The sequence below is a fragment of the Drosophila busckii genome, chromosome 2R, assembly GCF_011750605.1.
Source record: "Drosophila busckii strain San Diego stock center, stock number 13000-0081.31 chromosome 2R, ASM1175060v1, whole genome shotgun sequence".
In the NCBI taxonomy this organism is placed as follows: Eukaryota; Metazoa; Arthropoda; class Insecta; order Diptera; family Drosophilidae; genus Drosophila; species Drosophila busckii.
The window spans coordinates 8,364,129-8,391,105 of NC_046605.1; the positions used below are offsets into that span (position 1 = coordinate 8,364,129).

The 26,977-nt window shown below is 37.3% G+C and overlaps 1 protein-coding gene across 1 annotated transcript in view; it reads right to left on the reverse strand.

Annotated features, from left to right (window-relative positions):
• LOC108597393 (probable serine/threonine-protein kinase DDB_G0282963) overlaps window positions 1-20,804 on the reverse strand; it is a 46,943-nt gene extending 26,139 nt beyond the window's left edge. The window contains exons 1-4 of the mRNA XM_017983929.1: window positions 20,724-20,804; window positions 14,085-14,960; window positions 10,889-12,168; window positions 10,181-10,786 (exon numbers count right to left, since the gene is read on the reverse strand). Of these exons, the coding sequence (XP_017839418.1) occupies window positions 10,181-10,786; window positions 10,889-12,168; window positions 14,085-14,861 (2,663 nt within the window). The 5' untranslated portion in view covers window positions 14,862-14,960; window positions 20,724-20,804. The remainder of the gene's footprint in view (window positions 1-10,180; window positions 10,787-10,888; window positions 12,169-14,084; window positions 14,961-20,723) is intronic.
• Between the last annotated feature and the right edge of the window lie 6,173 nt (window positions 20,805-26,977).

Here is a 26,977-nt window from a genome sequence, read left to right on the forward strand (position 1 = left end):
TTTTAAAAAATATATAAGTGCAGTTCAATGTTACAGAAGAGCATAAAAAATTTAATGCTAAACTAAAAAGTGTTTACTAGTGGGCGTGGCCAAGTAGCGGGTGCGAAAACTGCAACCAAAGTGTGCGTTTAATAGTCTTGTGGTCTCAGCTCTCAGCCAAGGCTCCTTAACTTGGCAAAGTACACAAAAGCCAACACACACACACACACATAGCCACAAGCTGCTGCTGCTGCTGCTGCTGCTGACGTCAACGTCGACGTTTAAGCTGAGCGCAAGATCTCTAAGAAGGAGAAAGTTTCTATGCGGCTGAGCTTTCAACTTAGCTCTACTCACATTTACACACACACATATATATATATGTGTATATGTGTTTGTCTTTGTGTGTGTGTGCGGTTTGCTTTTGTTGCTTTCTTTGTTTTACTTCCACTTGTCTATTAGTTATGTTGTTGCTGTTGCTGTTGCTTTTGTTTTCCTGCTGATTTTTGCTACGCTCGTCGTTATTATAGCAAATTATTTGTTTTGACTTTTTAGTTTTGCCGTCAACGTCACAATGTGGTTGCCTCTTAGTTGTTGTTGTTGTTGTTGCTTTAGTTGCTTCCCAGCTGCGTCAAATTACAGCCTTTGTTTAGGTTTTTGCGGTTGCTGGGCGACGTTTTCTCATTTTTACAATAACTTTTGCCACTTTTGTTTTTTTTTTTTTGCTCTTCCCCGATTAGAGGCACAGCCTGTGCTTATGAAAGTGCCGCTCGAATTCGGATTTGGCCTCAGCTCAAGCAACTATCTAATTAGAAACTGCCAAGCTCACTACCCTTTTTATCTTGGGCCACTTCGCGTTGCCAACAGAGCGGCAGAGTGGCGTGGGGTGGGGGGGGCGCAATAACAAATCTGCCAGCAATTATTTGACAGTCAACTGCTGCTCTTGACAGTCGCTTGAAAGGATAAATGACTGAGCACAGTCAACAGTCAAAGCCAAACGCACTGCCTCAACTTTTTATTTATACTTTGTGCTTAAAATAAAATTAATATTATGTATAATTAACAATGCTAAATAATGTTTAAGCTTAGGCAGCGCTCAAATGAAATTTTCAGCCAAAAATAATTTAATTTCAACTTCAAATTTTAGATGTCAAAGTGCATTAAAATAGAGCTAACTTACATTTCATTATAATAAGTGCATATAAATCAAATTTTACCATTTGCATTATAAAAATTAAATATAGTAAAACCAAATTTTATTTAATTTTTATAATACAAATGAAAAATTACTTTTAATTTTCAATTCAATTCAATTTCAACTTGTATTACAAAAATAAAATAAACTAAAACATAACTTTATTTAATTTTATATAATTCAAATTTAATTTAGCTTTATTTATACTTTGACATTATTTTATTTGTTTTTAGCATAAAAAATTGAAAGATTTTATTATTTTCATATTTTGTTAAAACAAATAATATCAAAATAATAATAGTAAGAATTGCTGCTTGTATAGATTTTTATTGTATAGAAATTTAAATGTAATTCTTACCAATTTTTATTTATACATAAAAACTTTACTTCGTTTTTATAATACAAATTGAATTTGGCTTTATTTTTATACACATTATCTTATAGATTTTTATCATAAAAAATTGCAATTTTTTTTTTAATTTTTCATTATTTTCAAAATAATTTTCTTTTTGCTTTTTATATTTAATTTAAATGTAGTTTTTAACGATTTTTATGCATACTTCATGCTTATTAAATGCATTTTTATTAAAATAAAATATGCAATAAATTATTTTGCATCAATCAATTTTTGCAACCAATAAATCAATTAATTTTCTTTGTAGCTTTTGATCTACAGAATTTCGTATTTTTTAAACTTTAGCAACTTGAACTGCTTTGAATTGTGCCCCAAAAATCTTGTAGGTCATTGCAGCGCCCCCAGCATTGGCTTAAAATGTGTGTCCTCAAGTCTTGGGGCGTCTGCCAGGCCATTGCTCATACGCAGTGTGTGGCGTGGCACACAAAGACAAATGTAACTGTATAAACTGTAACTGTCTTTGTTTGATGTTGATGTAGCTCTTGCTGCTGCTCAGTTCGCAGTTACTTTGTTGTTGTTGTTGTTGGTTCTGCTTGTTACTAATTCTCATTCTGATTCACGACTTTTAAGCGCAGCTGTGCCATTTGTTTCTATGTGTGTGTGTGTGTGTTGTTTGTAGTAATTATGAGCAATCTACACGTAAAATTTTATGAAAACACAAACAATAAGAAGAAGCAGCAGCAGCGGCAGTCATAAATTTTGCATTTTATTTGCGCCAAGGATTAAAACAAGGATACGTAGCGCTGTTGCTTTGGAAATTTGTTAATGTTTTAATTAATTTGAAAAATAAAACGCAAGCAGCAGCAGCAGCAGCAGCTGTCTGTGTGTGTGTGTGTGTGTGTGGGTGAGTTGCCGGATTAACAAAAGTTCGAGAGCTATAAAAAAAAAGAAACTCAAACAATAGCACGAGTTTTGGTTTTGGCCATGGGCGGCGTGGGGGGCATCGTAACTGAAGTATCTATGTGGCAAACGGATTTTGCAGACAACAGTACAAATAAGCTTTGGCAACAACTTTGTTGCCAACACCAGCAAAAGCAGCAATAACAACAACAAATGTGAAAAACTCATTGCACTTTAAATTGAAATCAGTGTATGAAGCGGGTCAAAACTTTGTCTCGCTCTAACGTTCAATGCTCGTTGGTTCGTTGATTTTTTGGCTGCTTTTTTTCAGGGGGGGGTTCGCGCATTTTGCGGTTGACAGTTGACACAGCGGTGGGTGTTGGGGGGGGCGGGCCCTTGATTGCACTTGTCTGGCAATTGGTTGTTCGTTAAATGTTAAAATGTTTAAGCTAAAATGTGTAAGGGGGTTGGGAGGGGGGGCCATTAAAATGCGCTTTTTGACTGTGTCTGGAGCTCATTACAATTGCGCATTTTATATAGCTATTGGTTTTTAAATATTTAAGCGCTCTTAATTAAACTTGAAACCAGCAGCAGCGCAGACTTGCAAATTAGCTCAAAACTTTATGCAGACAGCACATCGAAGTTATATAATTTATGCTGCGCATATATATTCTATAGTTAGTTAATTTATGCGTTTCACTCAATTTCTCAATAGATTAGTTTGCACACCTAACAAACTTTCACCCAAAAAATAAAAGGCAATAAGCTAGACGCCAATATTATTAGCTCATAGCCAAGTTAATATGCGTACAAAACGCATAACAGTTAATTTTAATAACATTTTATTTAATATTAAATTGTAAATAAATTTAAATGCAAATAAATAAATTTTTTTGCAGCTTTTTTTGCAATGCGGGTCAAGTGCTTCGTTCTTAATGAGCAATGGCAACAATTTTGAAGTGTTAATGGGGCTAAAGCGGGTTAAGCTTTAAGCTACAGCTGAAATATTTATGCTCTGTGTGGAAAGTCGCAGCTGTGAGCAGCAAGTTTTGATAAAAAAAAAAACTACGTGCTTCAGTTTTGTTTGTAAATCTTGCAAGTCCAGCTGAGTTAATCAACTCAACACTCGCATCGATTTAAGTTAATACAGCAACAGCAGCCACGCCCAGCAGCAGCAGCCGCAACAGCATAAAGAAGCAGCAGCAGCAAACAAACAAAACAAACAACAGTCTCCAGTCTCCCAGTGCTTAGCCATAACATAAATTATGGACTTTTGTTTAAAACCGCAGCCCGCAAAAATACAAAGCGCAAAAAAAAAAAACAGTAAAAATGGCAGTACAAATAAAAATGCGATATATACAAATAAATGGAAAATGCAGAGCAAGGCGCATTGAGCGTTAAGTGCAAAATCAATAACTAGTGGGTGTGGCATTTTATGTACGGTGCACGCTCGTTAGAGTGCACAAAGAGTAAATGTTATTGTTATGTGATTAAAAATAAGCTGCGAGCTCAAGTATTAATGAACTTACTAACTAACATTGCTGCATTGGTAGTTACTATTGAGCTAACTGCTTAAAAATGTTTTGCTTATTAAATAAATATAATACGTATACTTATTATTTTATTGTAGCGCATACAATATTTAAGACTGCAACAGTAAAATATTTATTATGCTGCTTTAAATATTATTATATTCTTAAAAGCATTAGTTACTTGGATTTATATATTGCAGTTTATTTAACAAATTTAGTACATTTATTTATTTATATGTTGTATAGTACTTTATATAGTAGCAATCATTTTATTATTTAAAAACTGCTGATCTTGCTAACTACTTCGAGTTATTTATTTCTTATTAAATGCTAAATATATTTACTATATTTATATATATTATTTCACAATTAAATGCTGTATATATTTTTGTGTTCTATTAAATATTTATTGTACTATTTAATTACGGCCGTTGCCTACTTTAACTAACTATTTGCAGTCAGTATTGCCATTTTTGCTATTTTAATGCTAGATAATAGCTAGATTAATTAGTTTTGAAACTAGCTATATATCAGACTATATTAAAAGTGATTTGATTACTTTTATAGTATTTTAAGTTCAATAAAATAAATAATGCATAATAATTTTTAAAGAAATCATTGTTTTATTTACTTATATTTATGCTCAATATTAAGTATTATGTTATTAATTAAATGCAAAATAATTTTAGCATTTTTAATTTTGTGTGTAGCTTTTTCTAGCAATTTGTTTCTAGCTATTTTAGCTCAGTAAGCTTTTTATTAAAATTATTGATAGCACTAAATAAAATTATTTTTGCTGCTAATTAGCAAAATTTATTAAGACTGCTGCTGTCTACTTTACTAGCTACTTGTAGTTATATACATTTTATAGAGATTTTACTAAATAATATTACTGCTATCCACTTTACTAGCTACCTGGAGCTATATAAGGCAGCTTTGCTTTAATTTTAGCATTTAATAGCACAGCTATATATATTTTATAGCTATATATTATTTAAGCTCTCGAGCTGCCTACCAACTTCACTAACTGCTTGCAGCTTTACAATTAATTTAAGCCCTCTACGCATTTCTGCTATTCAACTCAATAGCCTATTATTCAATTCTGCTCCGCTATATCGATATAATTCCGATTTGCATGCCATATATAAATATGAATATATTTATTTATAAACTCTCTGCTCATTTGAGCTCATCTGCTGCTTTTGTCTGCGTCTGAGTTCAACGTGTATTGTATTTTGTGAATGAAGCGCGCGCCACATAAAATAACAACAGCAATAAAATAAAGTGTAGAAAAAAAAAGGTAGAAAAAAATGTTTTTCATTTGTGATTGCAGCAGCTTTTGTGCGAAAATGTCTGAAACTGAATTCACAATGAGGCGGCTTTGAAGCCTTAGGCTTAATGCTTTGTTCTATGGCCAAAATGGCATTGAACTGTTATGAACAATAACAAAACACACACAACAACAACAATAACATTGAAGTCTAGAAAAGAGAAAGAGTTGCGTTTTGCTGGGCAGAGTTTATATTTTTCCCAGCGCTCAAGGCCAGTTGCTTATTAAGCCAAAAGATTTGGCACAATTCAAAATGTTAATTGCTTGGGACGCGCAATTAAAGCCAACAAACTAGTTCCCTAACTCTCTGGCCCAAACCTAAAAGCCTCAAAAATCTTACGCTCATCGAATTCCCTTTGCTGCTGCTGCTGCTGCTGGCGACAATTTAATAAAGCCAAAGATTTTTGGCAGCAGCAACAGTTTGTTGCTTTTTTGTTTCGTCTCGTCTCCTCCCCTTTGGCATTGGCCCTGGGGGGTACAAAAAACACGCACGCAGCACTCAACACTTGCTGCTCTCTCTCGCTCTCTCGCTTGCTCTCTCTTTCTTGCACTGTCTCGCTCTGACTTGAATTTGTTGGCAACTTGTTTGGGTTTCTTGTCTTGGCTGCGTTTTCTATTTGTTGCTGCTGCATTTTGCCGGCTCATTGCAGCTTTTGGCCCCGAATGCATTTTCTATGCAAACAGTTTGAGGCAACAACAACAACAACAACAAAGCAGTCACCACAAGCAGACAACCACAATTTGGTTGCAGGCACAGTGGTTGAAAAGCATATAAAAAATGTATAATAAATCAATTATTGAAGTTAAGCAAATTTATGTTGCTGCTTTTAAAATATAAAGTAAAAGCATAAAAAAATGCTTAACTTGAAATTATTATTGTCATTTTTATCATACAAAATATAAAAGTTAAAAAACTTATTTAATAAAAGTCTAAAAAAAACTTCTCATAATTTAAATTTGAAATGCTAAAGCAATTATTATATTTTTTTTACGAATAAATTGTTACTTTAAATTATTTTTAAATAAAATTGTTTGCTTTGAATAACAAAATTATTAGCTTGGAATTATTATTGCAATTTTTATAATAAGAAATTAAAGAGTAAAAGAGCTTATTAATAAAAATTCAAAAATAATTCCTATGTCATAATTGTTATTTTAAAGTTTTTTAAATATTTTTTATGCTATAACAGAATAAATTTTTACTTTCAATTGTCCGTGAACTAAAACTATTTTAAGTCTTGTTTTTTTATTAAAACCCCTACATAAGATTTTTTTTCAATTTTTATTATAAGCATGAAAAAAATAAAACTAATTAACTCTTATTTTTTTATTTAAGAATTATTTTTCATTATAAATTTCATCAAAGGTAATTCCTAATTCAAAGCTTTTAATTTGAAACTTATACAATCTCCTATATCTTTTTATGCTATAACAGAATACATTTTTACTTTTAAATTTGTTTGTGAAATCGCTAAGAATTATTTCTCTATTTTTATTATAAATATCTAAATAAAAGTTGAAATCTATTAACTCAAAAATAAATTCCTATTTCAAAGCTCTGCTCTAAATTCAACACTGCTTGTTTTATTTATTTAATATTTAGCTACATTTCAAAAGCTGCAAAGCAGTGTGCATTATAGCTTGACTTTACTGTTGTTGTTGCTGTCGCCTTGTCTCGTCGCTGCAGCAGCAACAACAACATTTTGCTTTATTGGCTTTATTGACTTTTGTTAAGTTCTCTTCTCGCTTCGTTTAGTAACGTATCTTTTGGCCTTTGGCAACAGCACGCTGTGTATCTTTGTATCTTTAGGATGCGGTTGCTACACTAGCAGCAACGTTTTTTTTTTTCATTTTAGTTGCTGCTGTCGCTTTGCGCTTTTAAAAAAAAACTTATAAAGCCAACAGCGCCAAAAATCAGTAGAAAGAGCTTGAGGGGGGGCGGGTCTAAGACTGAAGCAGGCAGGGAGGTCAACTGACAACAAAAAAAATACAAAAAAAAAATACTGGAAAGTTGTTTGTCCAGTTGTTGGCAATGTTGCAGCTTTTGGCTGCGCCGCTGTCTAATGCAGTTAGTAATTGTGATTTTTATGCCACATAATTTATATAGAGAGCAGCAGCTATATATATAGGAAAAATCACTCAATTTAGAGTGATGTGTGGGCAGCAGATCGCGCGACTTGACTAACTGTAAATTTGACAGCAGGCTTAGGAACTAAGCTAGAGAGTTAAGTGTGTCAGCCCCCCACAAGTTGCAAGTTGCTGCTGTTGCTGCTGCTGCTGCTGTTGCAAGCACGTTCTGCAACTTGAAACTTGGTTTGTTTTCCGTTTTGCGTTTGCTTGGGTGAAATCTGGTTTTGGTTGTTGTTGTTTGCATTTGCATTTTGAGCGTTGAATCATCCCAACGTGAGGAGATACGTGAATGTATCTCGCGGATACACGTATTTTCGATTTTGGGTCTTTAAACTCAGCAACAAATTTTGCGAACCGGTTTATGAGTCGTTTTCAGTGTCAGCAGCGCTTGCAGTTCAGCGGCAATTAGGCTAAAGTGCCATAATTAATATGAAAAACACGATTCTAATAATGCTAACTACGATGTTTGATTTACAGCCCAAAAAAATAAAAGAAAAATAAAAAAGCAGCGAACAAAATTTATCGGCGTTCGCTTTTTAACCTTAAGCTAACGAAAGTGAAAGTAACAAAGCAACACAAAAAAAAAGTGCACACAACACTCGAAACTGTCTTTCGACTGCTCCCAAAAAAAGATACAAAAATTTTAGCTGTAGCTTGAGCTTGGCTGTGTATCTGGCTAAAGTGATTTTATTACCGCTTGTTGTTTTCTTTGCTCTTTTGTTGCGCATACTTCAAAATCAAAATTAAATCCTACAACAACAACAACTGATTACAACGATTTATACGTTGAACTAAGTTCAGCATCACGTTTCCTTTTTTATTGCTCGACTGTGTTTTTATTTTTTATTATTGTTGCTAAAGTTGTTGTTGTCCCCCCCCCAGTGCTGTTGTTGTTGTTGTTATTTAATGATTTAAAGATTATGCACGGCCAGAGCGAGGAACTCGCGGCCCTTTTACAACTCCTGACGCTAACAAACTTTCGCTTTTTTTTACACCTTTTGTTTTGGCCAAAAGCAAGTCAGAAATTGTGTAAGCAGCAATGTTAATTTAGAGCGCTGGAGTCTTCAAAAAGGTGTTAAAGTTGCAGCCACCAAATAGCTACCGGGTAGCCAATAGGGGATGACTGCTTAATGGAGTGATAAGCGCCCAGTGGGCGTGCTGCATTAATTCTAATAAAATTGCTTATTAAAAATACTATATACAAAGCTAAGCTGATGCATCAGCTGCTTATTCCTGCACATTAATATGCGTTAATATATAAAACACGAACTAGAAAATTGTTGCTAATTATTGCATTTACGCCCACACTAATTAAAACAGCAAAAACTAGTTTTGCATTAAGTGTAAATTGCTTTTAAACAATTGACATAGTTTTTTTGTTGTTGCAATTAAAAATTCTACACGATTCGCTCTTGACTTGATTGGAAATTGTTTAGTTTTTTTGTCAAAATGTCAAATGCTCATGGGCGCATCCAATAGATACAAATATTGCACAAACTGGTTCTGAGTTAAATAAATATTTATAAGCACATTAAATGCGTGGGAAAATTATAGCCACTATATAGTGTTGGAACAATCAAAACTGCGCAGTCAGCGTGAATCAGAACAATAAGCAATACTTACAAAAGAAATTATTGTTGTTGTTTTTTGCAATTACAGATAAAGCCAAAACTCATTAAAAACCCAAAAATGAGAAATGAGGTGAGCAAGATTTATAAGCTGAACTTAAAGTTTATCAAATTCTGTTTAAGCGCATTTAATTTAAGTTTTTTTATAGGCGCGTTTTGCTTTTTTCTAGGAATAGCTGTCAAGCCACAAAAATTAATTTTTACACCATCAAAAAAAAAAAGAGAGTCTCACACTCAGCCGCAGCCTCGGGTCGCGACTTGGCAGCAACTTGTGCTAGGCTTATATATCTATGTGTTTTTTTTTGGAAGGCAAATCATGCAAGAAATTTGTTACTGACATCCAAAATTACCATCATTATAATGTCTGCCTGGTTTCAGTTTCTGGCTCGGTCTGGTCGGTCGGTCGGTCTAACACGAAACAGGAAGACACATGAGGCTAGGCCGGCAATGAAGCCGCGACCAAGCAGCAGACAAAAGCAATGTGCGGTAATAGAAAATGTCGAAATAGACATAAAGCAACAAAAACAAAAACAACGGCGACTAGAGAAGGCAGCGAGAGCAAAGCAAACATGAAAACTTGATGAAGTGCAGAGCAAAGCGGCAAAGAGGAAATGATGTAATTCATCATACGCTTTAGTCAAAATTCGGCTTCAAAAATAAAGCAATAAATAATAAAAGACAATATATTTTGCTATATTTTGACAAATATTTTTACAGGGTATGCAGCGACTTTTAATGAATAAAAAATGGGACAATCAATCAAAACCTCAATTCAAAAAACTGTGCCGTTTTTTTGCTATGCTTAAGTCGTTGCCAGCCTTTGACTTTAATATTTTTAACAGGGTATTTTTTATGCAGCATAATATTCTTACTAATATTTTTACAGGGTATGCAAACTTTGTTAAAAAGAAAAATTAAATTGTGCAGCAAACTTAATTAGACTTATTGCCGTTTTCAAGTCTATAACACCCCTTGACTCTATTATTTTTACAGCGTATTTGGCTGACATAGAGACTTGAATGAATGTAAATGAAATTGGAATACAGCAATGATCGATGTCTGTAGCCCAAAGGTGAGAGCTGCGCAGTTTGAAAACTGGAAATTGGAATACTTGGAATTGGAACAGCAACTCACCTGCGCATAATGGGCAACGGCAATGTGAAGCGTCCATCGTTCATTAGTGGTGCTAGTGGCGCACCACCGGGCAGTGGCACCGTCGATATCACGGGCGTTAGCATGGGCACCGGCAGTGGCGCCGGCGTTGGCGCAGCTGCTGCTACTGCTGCTGCTGCTGGCAAGACTGTTGGCCCGGGCGCACCAGCGGGCAATGCACAATACGGCGGCGGATAGTGACTGTGTAGAATGTCGGGCAGCAGCGCACGCGCTAGTCCCAAAGCCGCCGGATGTGGATGTGGATGCGGATGATGCAAATGGGGAGGTGGATGCAACGCTGGCACTGCACGCTCCATATGATGGCGACGCGCATGCTGCGGCGGCAGCAACTGTTGCTGCTGCTGCTGTTGCTGGCGTCGCTCGCGTCGATCACGTCGACGTTGCTCGCGTGTGCGCAACTGTTGTTGCTGCTCTTGTTGCTGCTGCTGCAGCTGCTGCTGCTGTTGGTTGCTTAGATCATCGGTTTGGCATTCGGTTGAGGTGAAAGTGCGCGTGGGCGGCTTGGGAGTAGGCGTGGCTGTTGCATTCACACTGATTACGTTAACACTGTTGTTGTTATCAGCACTGGTCAATTTCACGTTATTATTAATATTTTTAACACTATTAATATTATTTATTTGATTATGAACGCTGTTGCTGTTGTTTGTGTTGCTGCTGCTGTTGTTGTTTTTATTATTGTTGGCACTGACACTGGCAGCAACATGTTGCACATCCACTTGGGCATTATTATTATTATTTAAATTATTTTGTACACTTGCACTAAACACTTTGCTACCTGGCACACAATTATTAATAGCAACAATGCTATTGTTGTTGTTGTTGTTGTTGTTATTGGAGTGGGTGTTGCTGCTGTAGTTGCAATTCACCACACAAACTCCGTTGTTGTTGTTGACAATGCTTGTATCTTGTGTAGCTGTTGCTGTTGTTGTTGTGGGCGCTGCAACGCAAACCTGATTACCGTTATTAGTACCGTTATTATTACTGCTGCTGTTGTTGTTCACTTGTATCGTTAGACTTGGCTGACGTTGACAGGACTTTGTTGCTGTTGTCGCTGGCAATATTGCAATGTTGCTGATGCTTTTGGCTTTGCTGCTGCTCTCACTGTTGTTGCTGTTGTGGTTGCTGCTAGGCTTTATGAAAATGCTGCTTCCCACAGTGGTTGTTGTTGTTGCTGTTTGCGTTGCTGCCGTCGCCGTTGCCGTTGGCGCAGCCGGCAGCTCAGCAGCCACATTCAAACGCATCGTTTGCGTATCGCTGTCACGTTCGCTTCGCACTTGGCCTAGGCGCTGCTCCAAGAGACTTTCACTCGCGCGAAATTCGGCATAGAGACGCTCGAGTTCTGCCAAACATTTGTTGGGACGCAGGTTGCCGCTGACGACGCCGGCGCCGCTGCTGCTGCTGCTATCAAACGCGTTATAACTGTAACTGTAGCGCCCACGCGACAGCCACGAAATATTCGACAAATTACAGTTGCTTTCAAAGTCTGCGACGCCGCTGCCGCTACAATGCGCACTCGTTGTACACGCGCCGAACGAACTCGAGAGACTGATCGCAGCTGCTGGCGAGTGAGTTTGAGTTGAGCAGCTGCTATCGTTGCGCTCTCGCTGAGAAACTACGGGCGTGCGCTCAGCAGCAGCGCTGAGAGCATTTGCGCTCACGCTTTGAGTGGAATTGTGAGTGAATGAGCGTGTGTGATTGAGTTCTGCTGCGACAGCAAGCGCAGCACAGGAAACAGGTTGATTGACCTGCACTGCGACTGCAATTGCAATGCCTGTTTCCTCGTTTGCCATCTCTTGCGCATCGCTGCTACTGCTGTTGTTGTTGTTGTTGTTGTTGCTGTCTTTGTCGCTGTCTTCATTGATAATGCAGTTCGCTATGCTGTCGCATTGATTTTCTGCGCTTTGTTGTGATCTTGCATTCGTTGTCTTTGTATTTACTGCTGCGCAGTTCTGCACTCGCGCACACACAACGTCAAGCGAACGAGCGACCCAAAGAGCAGGTGTGAAAAAAGAGAGAGAGAAAAAAATACGCAAACTTTGCATTAACGAAATGACAAGATTTAAGTTTTAAGCGCTAATTAATGTTAATTGCTGGCGGATTAAGCTAAAAAAGGAAAAAATAAATATACTTGACAGCTACGAGCCACAAAGAGAGAGAGAGAGAGAGAGACAGATGTGTGTGTAAGCGAGGATATGGCCAGGCTGTAGTCGCATAAATGTGCGCTTAATTGAATTAATTAAGCCAACGCATAAACATAAAATCGTCACAAGTAATTGTTGTTGTTGTTTGCTGTTATTTTGTCCATAGCCTGGCGTCTGCATGTTTGCTGATAAAGCTATTGCTGTTGTTGTTGTGACTTACTCACTCTAATACACACACACACACACACACACAACAGGGTGTGAGTGAATCTCTCTCACTGACTGCGCACAGTGGTACGAAATGTCATAATACGCAAATAACAATTATTTTATTTAATTATTATAATTTATGACATAAATTTAATATATTTTAAACTGCATTTAAGACACGCATATTTAAAAATATTTTTGCGCTGCTCTAGTTTATTTTTTCTAGCTCTACATACATATGATTGCGTCTTTCATATTTACTGTGGGTTCTAATTATGTTACGCTGTGTTACTTGCATTAATTACGTCACACAAATTTAATGTGATTTACTGTTAGCTCTGCCTGCTGACTTGTGCATTGTTGAAGGTGCTGTGCCCAGTCATTGTTATTGTCATTGTTGTTGTTGTTCTTGCTGCTGCTGCTCACTCTTGTGCAGTCTGTGATTGCGATTGCTGCTGATTGTTGCCGCTAGTTGCATTTAAAGCGACCCAAAAATGAAGCCCAAAACAAAATGTTACAAACTTTGGCCTAACGGCAGTCTGCTGGCTTCATTATAAAAACACATAAATATATTGTCATGAGCTATTTGTTTGGATAGATTACTGCAAGTAGGTCAGCGAGCAGAGCAAAGAGAATTATGATGAATTGCAGCGAGAAAAGAGAGTGAGAGAGCGGGAGAGCGAGAGCACGCTTGCTGCGTTTTATATTTGTAATTGCTGCTATCGATGCTATAATTAGCCGTTACTTTTTAATAAATAATTGCTTTGAACATATGGAATTTGTTTCTAGTCACCCCTTAGTCACAGTTGCTACCCCTATGAAGTTATGCAGCGCTATTATATAATAGTTCACCCCTACATAAGCATACGGCATAAATATCATTTAAATTTAAATATTTGTGTTCTTTGCTTGCTACTTCTTTTTTTTCAGCGTGCGTTGTGGTCAATTTTCCATTTGGCTGGCGTTGCATAAAATACAAACAAATTATAATAGCAACGCGTATATATTTATAGCTATATATTCATAAATTTATAAATGCATATCCCACTGGCAACATAACGCAGCCCGCACTCAGCCTCAGCTCAGCTCAAGTCGATATAGCGCCCCGATAGTAGCAATATCAATATCAATAACAATGCCATTGCATTGGGCTGATGCTAGGCAACATATGTTCGCGTCTTATCGTCGCTGTCGCTGGCTCTTGGCACTCAAGGGCCTAAGTGAAACATTAGCTCTTATCGCTAGCGCTAGCGCCAGCGCAGAGGCTGTCAAATGGGGGCTGTGGGGTTGATAAGGCATAGGCAACAGCCCCAACCCCAGCCCCAGCCTTGACATCAAATTTGATGGCAACACATTAAGCGGCTAAGTGCGTGCAGTTAGGATTTAGGAGTGTGAGGTTATGGGTTCGAATAAGGTGACGATTTTATGTGGCGTTGTAAAGTTAGAAAACAAAGAGATAAAATATGGTGCAGCTAAAGTCACATAAAAGTATCGATAACATCGATAACACTCACCTGCGCTATATAATCATCTGTAAAGGAGCGCGCCAAGCGCTGACTTGGAACATTTTCCGTTAGTTGTTGTTGATCTTCGTCTGCATCATTATCATCATCATCATTGATATCAACCTGATCAGCTGTTGTTGTAGTTCTTGTTGCTGGGGATCGTTGCGATCTATCACAAAGTACTTGGTGTGGCTGTGCGCGAGCCAGGCTTGCGCATGCCACGCCCACGCTGGAGGCGTCCTTAAGCTTATAGAGCGACTCATACGAGGGCGGCTCCTTTATGGCCGTAGCCGCCGAGGAACACCATTGGAGTGTATGCGCCGGACTGCCATAGTACGCCGGATACGAATAGCGATTGCTGCGACTCTGGCTGCGACTGCGGCTCGTCTTGGCGGCGCTTAAACTATATGGGGAGAAAGGCACAGAAAGTGCTGCGACTGCAGTTGTTGGTAGTGAAGCTGGAGCTGGTGCTTGAAATAACGGCAATGGCAACGGCAACGACAACGGCGGAAGCGGTAGCGGAAGCGTAGCCGGTGCTTGATAGCTCAAGGCAGTTGTCTCATAGCTGCTGAAGGATTTGCGCAGCTGGCGATTGAGTCGCTCATCATCATCGTCCTCTTCGTCCGAGGAGGAGCTCGGCATAGCGTTGGTGCGCTCGTAGGGAGTCCAGAGCATTGAGGAGAGCGCCTCCTCAACGTCCGGCGGCCGTTGCTGGCGATGCGTGGGCGTGGACGTGGACGCCGAAGTAGACGCAAGGCTGGGCGTGTTGCGTTCCGACATGGACATGGCTGCTGTCTGGACATTGCACAATGTTTAGGCGTCCTGCTGAGGTGCGAGTAGGGGCTGACCAACAACAATTGGCAGCATGCTGAGCAGCAAGTGAAACTGTAAGAAAGAAATTCTTGCTTTAAAAACCAAATTCCAGCTTAAAACCAAGTCAAGTGCAGTTCCAAATTGGGCTCCAGTGTAAACAAATGTCTGACAAATTAAATGCTTAGCAAATGCCCCAAATTCGAAATTGCACAAAACTTTTCGAGAGCCCTACCAAGTTCGCAGTACTCCCCGCAGCCCTTTTATTTTCCAATTTGATAAATTGCGATTAAAGCATTTAAAATGCCAAGCAAGAGCGAAAATAAAAAAAAAGGAATAGAATATAAAATATAAAAACAGAATGCCAGTACGAAATACGCCCAACAGACAGGCTAAAAAACAAGCTTCCGTTTTGTGGCCAAAATATATGCAGAAAAGTTTGCGACGCTAAAGTTTCTGGCAGCCTCTTTTGCCTTCAAGCGCTGTAGTAATCCCGTTCCGAGACCCAACAAATAAAAAAAAGCCAAACTTTTCTATGCGTACGTGTGTGTGCTTGTGTGTGTGTGTGTGTGTGTAGGCTGAGACATCGAGAGTCTGAATGCTGTTACTCGCATTAGAAATGCTCAGTCAGGCCCCAAGTTTAAACTTGACTGCCAATTCGAAGTTTTTCGGGTGCGAAGCGAGCAGCAAAAAAAAAAAAAAGAAAAAAAACTGGCACAGCAAATGGCTTAACAGCCATTGGACTAAACGGCTGCAGACATTGCATTGAGCTGAAAAATGCTCGCCTAGCCTAGCATCAGCATCTTTCTCTTCCTCTTTTAAAGCCTGCTGGGTGCCATTGCCATTTTACATGCAGTTGTTGCTCAGCCATGCAGGCCAAACCAGCTTAGACTCACCCACTGTAGCCAAGAAGGAGACAAGCCAAATGCCGAATGCAAGTAACGTTTATGCGTGTGAAAAAACAGTTAATTAATTGAACACTTTAAGCACATTGACAGCAAGTAAACAGCTTAAAGCAAAATGTAAACAAGTGACGGCAGTTTAATATATTTGCCTGCCGCCACGCAGTGCGATAAATGAGCAATCAATCGGCGACACTTACTCACGTAAACGTTTAAGCAAAAACAAAGCTCGAAGCAATATATTTTTAATAAGTAAAATAAATATACTATAAACATAAATATATATATAATATATACCCCTCAATATACCATTATATATTTATATTATCTTATCTTGTATCTTAGCAGCGTATCCGTCTATTTCCTAAAGTTAATAAAGCTCAAAACCTTCTCCTTTAATAAATCAAAATCAAAGTGCAGCATTGTATTAAATTAAATAAAATCTACAATTCAATGTAAAATTTATTTTATTTAAACTCATCAAAATACATACATATTGAGCATAAACATTAAAGAAACTACTTTTGATTTTAATAATTCAAATAACTAATATCTAATAAAAATTGACAAATATTGCTTATCTAGTAATTCTATGCTTATGGGTGATTCATATTCATTTTAAATAATATATCGCTGAATTTTAAAGCTTAAGCTTTAACTACAAATTTGATCAGATAGAAGTGCCACTTGAATTTTGCAATTTGCCTGCCACACTTATCTGGTGCATCTTGGTTTACAATAATAGTTAATCAATTCGCGTTATCTTCCATCGCATAAACTGACAATTGCAAAAGCGTAATCCACACAATACAACACTCGCTGTAAACCACATGGACTCTGGGCTGTGGCTTCGGCTTCAACTTGCTTTGCCACTCGCTTTCTCTCTCTATGTTTCTCTCTCTCTTCTTTATTGCTGGCGCAGCGTGAGGCGCTGCTGCTGCCATTGAAGCTGAAGTTTTATGTGTTGCATATCCTAAGGCGCTTTGCTGTTCTAATTTTTTTTGCTTGCTAGCCTTTTTCATTTTTTTTTTTTTTTTGGTTGCCTGTTTGCTTTGTTTGTATTTTTAGTTTGCCACCATTGAAGCCGATGTTTTTGTTATGCTTAAATAAAGATTTGTGTTAGTGTGTTTTATTCTTTGGCTGTGCCCGCAATTGTTGTAATTGTTGTTATTGTTGTTGTTGTTGTTGCGGCGCACTTGGCTTGTGTTTGTTTGGCAAGTTTATGTGCATTGCTGGCCTTCATTGTTGTCATACGGCATTGTTGTTGGCACGCCAGAAAACGACGGCACAATGGCCTCACACAAATTAATATGTGCAACAATTGTGTGCATGTGTTAGCGTCTGTGTGTGTGTGTGTGTGTGAATGAGTTTGTAAGGCTTGTTATATGCACGTTACCTACTTTTGTGAGCTTTTAATTAAGCACAAGTTTGCACAAAAAACAAGGCAAAAAGAAAAACAGCAAGCAAAAGCCTTGAAATCTTTAGGCCTTGTACGCTTTTGCTTTTGTGTGTGCAAATTTCATGTTCGTCGTCGTCGTCGTGCGCTTTGTGTTATTTATAGCCACAAGTATTATACAGCGAAAGCTTACATATATTTATATTTGATTTATTAAGCAAGTGACTGTGACACAAGCCTGAGCATGGCTACTTAGCTGGCTAATCCACTTTGATTAGATATTTTTAATATAAGCCTTGAAGCTGTCACAGCAAATATTAATTATGAAAGCAGTTCTATTAAATAATAAACAAGCATAAAATATGAAATTTAAAAGCAGCTTGTGCTCTAATCAAGTTTGTACATTTTTAGGCAGCAGCATTTTCAAAAGAGTTTCTTAAGCAGCTTTCAAAACTATTTTATGGCCATTATTATTATGCATATTGCTGCTTGAGTTAAAAAACAAGCTGCTTACATTTCACAAAAGGATTTTACTTTGAAAATTTAGATGCTTTGTGCTCGGCCAAGTGCCCTTCGAACAATACACAAATAGCTTTTAACGAGGCTGCAGTTTACTTTGACAATTAGTGCAAAAGTCTGTGAATGGTAAACAAATTGTTTGTATTTTTGACGAACTTCCAAGATCTTGAGAGTTCTATATATATTGCAAACAAGTGCCACAATTTACTTAGAAATAAACTTGAGCGCAAAAGCAAAATGAAATTAATGCTGTAAATCATAAAAGCAAATTAAATAAGCGCATAGAGAAAGTAGCAAAACGTAGAGCGGGCGGGGCGCGGGAGTGGCAAATGAAAAATAACAAAATAAAAAATAATAATTTTGTGCAAAGGAAAAACTCTCTGTGAAAATGTCAGGCAAATGAGCAAAAATTTTTGTAAACAGCTGCTGAGCATAAAAGCAAAGCCAAACGAAGAAGAAGCAGCAACTGAAAATGCAAAGAATTATGCAAAGAAATTATTTACATAAATATATAGAGCGCAGCGCATTTTATTTTTATTTTTATGCTTGTATATAAAATTCTTGTATATATATTTTGTTATTTGCCTAGACGTGCGTCGCGCTTGCCAGAGAAACTTTTTTATACGCTAGGGAAAATTTTGCAGTGCGGGCAAAATAATAATAAAAAAAAAAAAAAAATAGAAAAAAAGTTGCTGAAGCGTTGCCATTGACAGCGTTTGGCAAATTGCTGCCAGTATGTTTGTAATGCAAACAAACTTTATCTAATTAAAGGAACACGTGTTCCAGACACGCCCCCTGCCCCCGCGTCACAAGGCGTAGCAGTGCTAGGCAACAGCAGCGCTTTGCCAGTTGGCAATTCTCAATCAACTGCGTCGATGTCTTCATCTTGGCGCGCGAGAGATGAGAGAGAAGCTGAAGCAGCTTTGCCTGCTTTGCATTGATGACGCACTTCAAATGCTTTTGATGCTGCCAGCCCAAGCACTCACACTCGAACAATTTGCATTCGCAGCTTTGACAGTAACGTAACGTGCGAGCGTTTCCGTTTCCTGTGTGTCTCTCACTCTGTCGCTCCCCTAGGCCTGTCGTCTAACATCGAAAGTCTCTTGCATGGCTGTCAACGTCAAGTCAAAGCGTATTTGGAATCCCTGAGTTTTGAGCTCGAGTGCCTTTTGAGTTGTTTGTCAATATGTAGACCATTATTCAATCAATATATTGACACACATTTCATTTGCCACCCACCACTCTCTCGCCCGCAGGCAGCCAAGTGCCGCACTTCAAGGCTCCCATTCCCATCAGCAAACGCTTTCGCCTTTCGTTGCAGCCGGCCAAGTGCTAATCGCAAACAAAGTAGTTTTTGCTTGAGTTCCATTTCAATTTCTTTTGACGAGCCACCCACCCGCTCTTGGCTCTTGGCAGCGTCTTCGATTGATTCGGCTTGTACTTTGACACACTTCCCAAGCTGCTGTGTGTGTGTGTGTGTGGCCCCCAGGGACCTTCAGCTCCTTCAACGCTTAACTATTGTGCGTGCGCCTATGGCCGTCGCACTTTCCCTTGCTGCCAAGCCATTAAATTGAATTTGAAGCTCTCGCTCTCTTCTATTTGCACATGCCTTCGTTGCTTCTTCTTCTTCTTTCTTTTCGGCCTTGCTTTCGTTACGTTGCGTGTGTTTTTAATTTAATTCTCAAGCAGTTGTGCCTTTCATTTCTTTTCTTTTTTTTTGGTGTAACTAAGACAAGAAGCTTTCAGCCCCAGCCGCCAGTCAATCGAAATATCAACATTAGCTCCAATGCTTTGCCAACTAAATCGTTTAAGCCATTTAGGCTTTGTTTACATGCAAGTACAACGCGTAAGGCTCTCAGCTCTTAGCTCTCTCTATCTCTAATAGAGTTGTACTGTAATGAACTTTGAGTCGGCAACTCAATTTGCTTGTCAAAAATGTTACGACTCTCGACTCTGATGTTTGATGTATTGAGCTTTAATGCCAATTAGAATCAAAATGCAAATAGAATAAAAATTAATTGGGCTAAGAGGCTCACAAGTAATAAAGCTGTTGCTGAAGCAATTTTTGCTTGACTTGGTCGACTGCGATATACACTTTGTAATAGTCAGACAAGCAGATTTATAAACAAATTAATTTATATATAAAATGTAACTCATATAAATTACAAATTAATATAAAATTCCAATACTATTTTCTAACAACTATTCATAGTCAAAAATAAATAAGCAAGATGTCATTGAATTTAAACAAATTATTTTGTTGTTTAGTAAAATTATATTTAATCATAGCTGTTCAATAATAGTTTATTAATCATTAATAAATAAATTATGTTTTTTAAAATAACTGAACAAATGCTTAAATTTCAAATGTTATTCGGTTTTGCTCAATTAGCAATAATGCGGAATTAATTGGGTTTATTACAAATATTTTAAAATATATTTAAAACAAAGTTTTGTGCTCAATAAGCAATAATGCAGAATTTATTGAGTTTATTACAAATAATTTAAACTATATTTAAAACAAAAGTCCTAGAAATTTGTTCTATAATTTGAATTATTTAATAATATTTTAAGCAGACATTACAACTTAATCTGCAACATAAATAAAATGATTACTGTCATGGGCTGTTGATTTTAATTTATTTATTACTTTTTGTTTACTTGCTTAGCTTTCAATAAGTGCCCAATAAAAAATATACAATCGTTTAATAAATTTACTTCGCAATTTAGTGCCTGCCTAAATTGTAAAAAGCTGAACTTTTCGACTTTATAATTTACTGCTCGTTTGCTAATTGAAGAGCATTTAATGCCAAGTGCTTAGCAGCACTCACAAATGCAATATTCAATTAAACTTTTTGCTTGGCCACTCACTTGCCGGCGCGCTCAGAGTGAACTAACTTCAATTAAGCAACTTTAAGCAGCAGGCAGGCTCTGGCGTGGCCAAGAGACTGACAGGCAACTGTTAAGTTTTTTTTTGGGGGGGGGGGGTGGCGCATGCGAGTGGAAGCTGCTCCAACTTACCTCAAAGTGCAGTCCGGTGGAGGCCGCAGGTGCTGGCAGCAGCAGCAGCTTTAACTCGAGATGCCGCTCGCTGCCTTGAAAAGTTATTTCTGCAACGATTTTCTTTTGTTTTCGTTCAACTTTCACTGACACAGCTGCAGCTGTTGTTGTTGCCGCAAAAGACTGCAGCTTGGCTTGGCTGGCTTAATTATGCTAAAAGCAACTTGTGCAGCTGCGTGCCAAGTTAGAAAAAAATTGAATATTTACACTGGGAGGACGCGCAGTGGGGCGAGCTCAGGTGAGCGGCGAACAGACAGCGCAGCGCTGTATCAATGTCAAAGTCGAGCGCTGCCTTAGCTTGTTGCTATCACTGTTTACACGCGCTTGGGCTGCTAAGTATGTGTGTGCGTTTGTGTGTTTAACGCGGCGTATGCGTAATTTTTGACGCGAAACACTTTCGCCAGTTTGACGCGCTTTACAAAAAATACGTAAGCACTGCTGACGTTGGCATAGAACACGGCTGCTACAGCGACGCGTACGAACTGAACGCACTTGCCACAAGCCGTGGCCAGCTCGACTCGCTTGGAAGGCTCGACATGAACTCAACAGAGAGAGCCGTTGGCGGTGGTGAGTCTGCGCAGCAAGTGGCACGTGCAACGGCGGCAACTTCCAGTCAGTCAGCCAGTGCCAAAATGTTTGTTTACATTTTGCACGCGCCCTCAGCTGCGGCTGCCACAGACAGAAGTCCTGTGTTGAAAATTTTGCTATTGCCTACTTTTGTGCGTTAGATATAAATTTAACTACGGCACGTGAGCTGCCCCCCCACAGCCTGCGCTTACTTAAAGTGCAATAGGCCTACATATAACCACTGCTGGTATTGTTAAGCGCAAGTCGCTGCAGCTTCTTGTTGCATGCCCCAACGTTTAGCTGCAAAATTGAGCAACAAGCTTGTCAAAATAACGTGCAGCATACTAAGCAGACACACACACACAGACACACAGACATAACCATACACGTACTGCAGGCAAACAGCTGCTGGTTGCAACTATTCTCAGCTCTTTAGTCGCCACATGCTGCATGCGGCTACGCCTCATACATATTTATAGCCTCAGCTCTCAGGGCGTTTGCTGCTGCTGCTGCTTGCCATGAATATTCGCACTAATTTGCTGCCAATTGAATTTCGACTTTTGCATTTTTGACTTTTGCTAAGCACAACACACACACATACACATACAATGACAAATTAAAGGTATAGAGTGTTGTACGCCTGAAGTTTTAAGTTAATTTGTATAAAATTTAGTTAGTATGCTATTAATTTTAGTTGCATTTTAGTTTAACAAGTTTAGTAATTAAATAACATTTTTAATTTGATACAAGCGCGCTTAAAGTTAAAATATATGTTGCGATATAATGTTACCATTTGTCAAGTATTTAAATCAATTTATTTTCAAGGCACACGTATCAAATTAATAATTTTATCTTATAATAAACAACAATACATTTTAATTGATAGGCACACCTATTAAATTATTTATTTTTATTTTACATTTAACAGCAATACATTTTTATTGATTTATTTGTTATATATTTTTGTTAATGCAAACGAAGCTAAAATTATAGTTAATATAAGTGCAGCAATGAAACGTTAGAGCTTGTCTTAAATTTAGCAGCAACTGCAGCTTAATAAAATGACAGCTGCAGACCTTAGTTGCTCTCACTAAATTATTGTACGCATATTTAATTCGTAGCTACACTTAAAATAATAAAGCGCATTAATTATCAACATTATGCATTTATATAATTAAGCTTGCTTAAAGATTTAACTGAATTTGCATAAACTGAATTAAATTTCTATAAAAGCAAACAACATAAATTATATTTAATTTGCGAATTTATATAATTATAGAGGCAAATTATATATAAAGCATGTGTTGGCATAAAATGTAAAGCTGCTGCATATAACAATTAAATAAAATAAATTAGTAATAAAAAATATTTTATACTACAAATTGAGCTACTACATAATTCAATAGCTTAAGTTAATAATTAATTATTTTCAACAGCTATGACTATATTGCTCAGCTTAGTATTATTTTCAATGTCTCACTTGCCAAGCTTTAGTGTTCAATTATTTACACTCTTAATCCTGCAAATCATCTTCAAGCACTCCAGCCAGACTTAAAGTGCGAAAACTTTCTCGCAGCGCTCTTCTTACCTTAGCAGCATTATCTACGATATTCCCACATTCATTAGAGCTGTTAGGCAAATTGCGTACTTGCCGCGCATAGGACGTGGGGGGCAAAAAGCAAATTTTTATTGGCAAAACTTTTTTAATTATCATTAATGAACATGAAGTGCGGCCAACTGGCCATGTGCTGACCAAGAGGCAACAGCAACGGGCAACGAGAACATGTTGAACTTTCGCATTGCAATTATTTTAATGTTCAATGATGTTGCAACTTGGCAGGCAATCGCAATGATTTATTATTGCCTGGAAACCTCTGCGTCCAAGTTCCCATTTGAGTTTGGCTTTTGCTTTGTCTACGAGTTTTAGCTTCAGTTGTAGCCTGAGTTTGAAGTCTTGCCGCATTTATATATGAAAGTTGCCAGAGCTGGCAATTAGACTGTGTGTGTGTGTGTGTGTGTGTGTAGGGCAGAGGCTGTGGTCGAGGCCAAGCCTATAGTCCATGAAACAGCGCTTTATGTCTAATGTGTTATAATGGGCAGCGAAATCGATTTAGTTGCATTTCAGTTTTATGTGTGTGCGGCCTCAGAGATTTGGGATTTGGCTTCAGACTTGGCATGTTGACAAATGAGCGCGTTAGCTGCTTAAACTTTCAACTGCAATTTACATGCCAAGCACAAAAGCAGCATGAACAATGCTCAGTTTATAATAATTTAGTGCATAATTGTTAAATGGCAATTCTCATTAGCAAGGAAATGATATTTATCAAAATAATTGTAGATAATCTTCGGATTAGATTATTTTAAATGATATGTTTATTTTACGTTAATCAAGCAATTTATTGGTTGTAATGGAAACAACAACAACAATAAATAACAATTTTTTATTAATAATGGATATGCAACAATAATGGAAATAAAATAAATAATATAACTGGAGAAGAATTCACGTTCTTTGCCTCCCTCTTGTCCATAGATCTACAGGATCTACGTCTGGTCATTGTGGTTCGTGTGGGCCTGTAGACGTTTCTTCTAACGATTGTTACCTTAAATTATTTGAAATTTTTTTAATGATTTTCTACACAATAATTTTACTAACTATTACACAAAGTTGCAAAACTTTGATTTGTATTCATATTTTATTTGTTTTGTAGAAAAGTCTTTACAAATTTCAATTGTAGAATTGTCATAACTTCCAAAAAAAAAGGCAAAATAAGAAAATAACATTGATAAAAAATATAATAATAGCTAATAAAGATTGAATTACAATTATTATGTTATTATCTATATTACTTATTTTTAAGTTATGATAATTTTTCCATTGCTTGGCTAAATAAAATTGTAATTCAATCTTTCGCGCAGCTTTGCAATAAAAATAGTTCAATCTGTCAAATAATGATTATAACTCTTTATCATTATTTAACAGCAATGTTTTAGTATGTTTAGAGCTTAAGCTACCTGCATTCAATATCACTTAGCTAATTGCTTTACAGCCGTAACCCCATGCTCAAGTTATTTGGGCATTAAATTCAGTCCAAAAGCTAGTGGGCTAAACTTTTATTATTATTGCAAGCCATAAATAATGCATAGCAATTTTTTGTACGTATAATTTATGCGCACTTCAAAACAATTTGCGGGATTTGAACGCTTACCCCAGCCCCAGCCTCAGCCATGTGGCATTTGAATGGGTCTTGCAACACATCGATATCATATAATTTTAATATAAAAAAGAACCTTAGCCGAGCAAACAGGCCAACAAACACGCACGACTACCTAAAGCACACACACACACACATACTAATGCAGATGATGTGGTATCTGCCACACAATTGCAACACACTTGCCGCAAAAGCCCATTGAACGGGCTTTGCCATGCCCCAGTGTGTGGCAGAATCAGTTCCAGTAACTGAAACAGCGCAGAGGCATAGAAAACACCGCAGGCCAAAGGCCCAGGCAACATTTATGACATATGCACGCAAGGCGACGACCCGCACACACACGCACACGCACACACACTAGCATATTTTCATAGACCAAAGCCGAGCAGCAATTGAACCCCATCGGCACGCGCTTTCCACGCAAAAGCAAAAGCAAAAAAAAACACAGAAAACAAAAAAAAATTACGTAAGTTGGTTATAAGCGATTTTGCCAGTGCCGCTGGCCGTGGCAGCAACAGCTTTGGGGCAAGTTTTTGCCTTTGATAGAGCGCGCTATTGTTACCACATTTAAGTCTGCCCCATGCCGCAAGCCAAATAGCTGTATCTGTAGCAGCATTCGCTACATTTTTCTCTTCCTTTTTTTTATGACAAACCGTTGCGTATACGTAAAATAGCGTACGCCACAGCACGGCGGAGAAAATGAAAGGCAAGTATTGCAATAAAACATAAAATTGCTGACTTCAATTCGTTTGCCATTTGGGTTCTTCGTTTTCCCTTTCTTGCTTCCCTTTTTTTGCCTTTTTTACACGCCCTCGATTTTCTTCAAATGTCTGCGGCGTAGTGTGCGTAAGGCTAAGGGTGCCCCCATGTGTGTGTGTGTTTGTGTGTGTGTCAGAACCAACCTGCGACCGCTTTTCTTTTTCTTTTTTATACCTACATATATATTTTATTAGGTTTTATTTGATTTACACTTGTTTTGCGCTGAAACGTTTTGCCTTCAAGCTTTTTATACGTGTACGTGTGTTTGTTACACTGCGTGTGTGTGTGAGTGTGGGCGTGTCTGGGGCGTAAGTGAGCACTTGCTGAAAGCAATTGCAGCACTTGCTTTCCAACAGCGACTGCGAAATTAAAAGACAAAGCTGCGCTAAGCACAGCGAGACACTCGAAACAACTTGCAATGCACTTTGAATATTTTTAGATTCTGCAAATTGTTAGAAAAGCAAAACTCTTAAGCGAATTTATATTTAAGAAGGCGTAGATTAATTTAGCACTATTTATTATGCAAAAATAAAACAATTGTTTATACGACTAATTGATCAAGTACAACTTTGAAATGTTAAAAAATTCATATTTAGATGCATGAGAGTTTAATACTGCTCACTTACTCTTTTGTTGCTTACGATCATTGTAGTTCTATATATATATAGATAATTTCACTCCCTATTTTTTGTTGCAAGTCATTTGAATTTTGCTTGCAACGCCAACATCACATTATATGAATCAATTACATCATAGCTAGAAAAATGTGGGCTTTTGTTATTGATGTAACAAACTCTTGCTACTAATGTAAGTCAATTCTTGTTTCCAGGTGAGTGCGACCTGACCTACCTTACCTCACTATCTGTACAACATACTTAACTAAAACAAAGTTTAATTACTTATCACTCAGTAATTATATCATTCAGACTATTATTTGTCTTTGTTATTGTTGTAGTGCTAATAGTTCCTCCAGTTGAGTTGGCTGCATAGATTTTAATTGTTTTAGACATAACTTCCTTAAAAATTCTTGAATTCTTGATTCTTGAACTGCTTTATGCTTGTACGAATGCTAAAAACAAAGTTGCATCATTACAACTTGATATTTTACAGAGCGTAAGTCATTAGTTCTATTGCCATAACTTTGGCAACAATATTATTTTATTAATCAAAATAAAACAGCATAAATTTATTAAGAATATTATGAGTTAAAAGCTTTACACTGCGATTTTTTAAACTGAGCTATAGCTTATTAAAGTTAGACATTAACAACCAAGAATTGTTCGTAGCTTAAAGTTGTATTGTTTGTTTACTTTTGTTCATAAGTTCGTTAAATAATTTTTTCCAAGCATGTTTATACTCACGCCCATATAAAACGCTTAATGCAAGTAAATCGCATGTTTTTCCCTCAATTTAGAGACTTTCAACTTTCGAACAACTCAATCTTTTGTTATTGATATAACAACCTTTTCTTATTGATATAAGAATTTGTTGCTTAACTTGAAAGCGGCGTGCGCTGCTGTCTGCTAATTAGAAATTATTTACTTAGCATACTTAGCAGCGTCATATTCACATCAATTCAACTTTCATTCAAATTAATTTAATTTCTTTTAACTTGAATATTAAAAAGCTTTGGCAGCCTTACTTGGTTTGTTTATAAACAAGTATAATAAATAA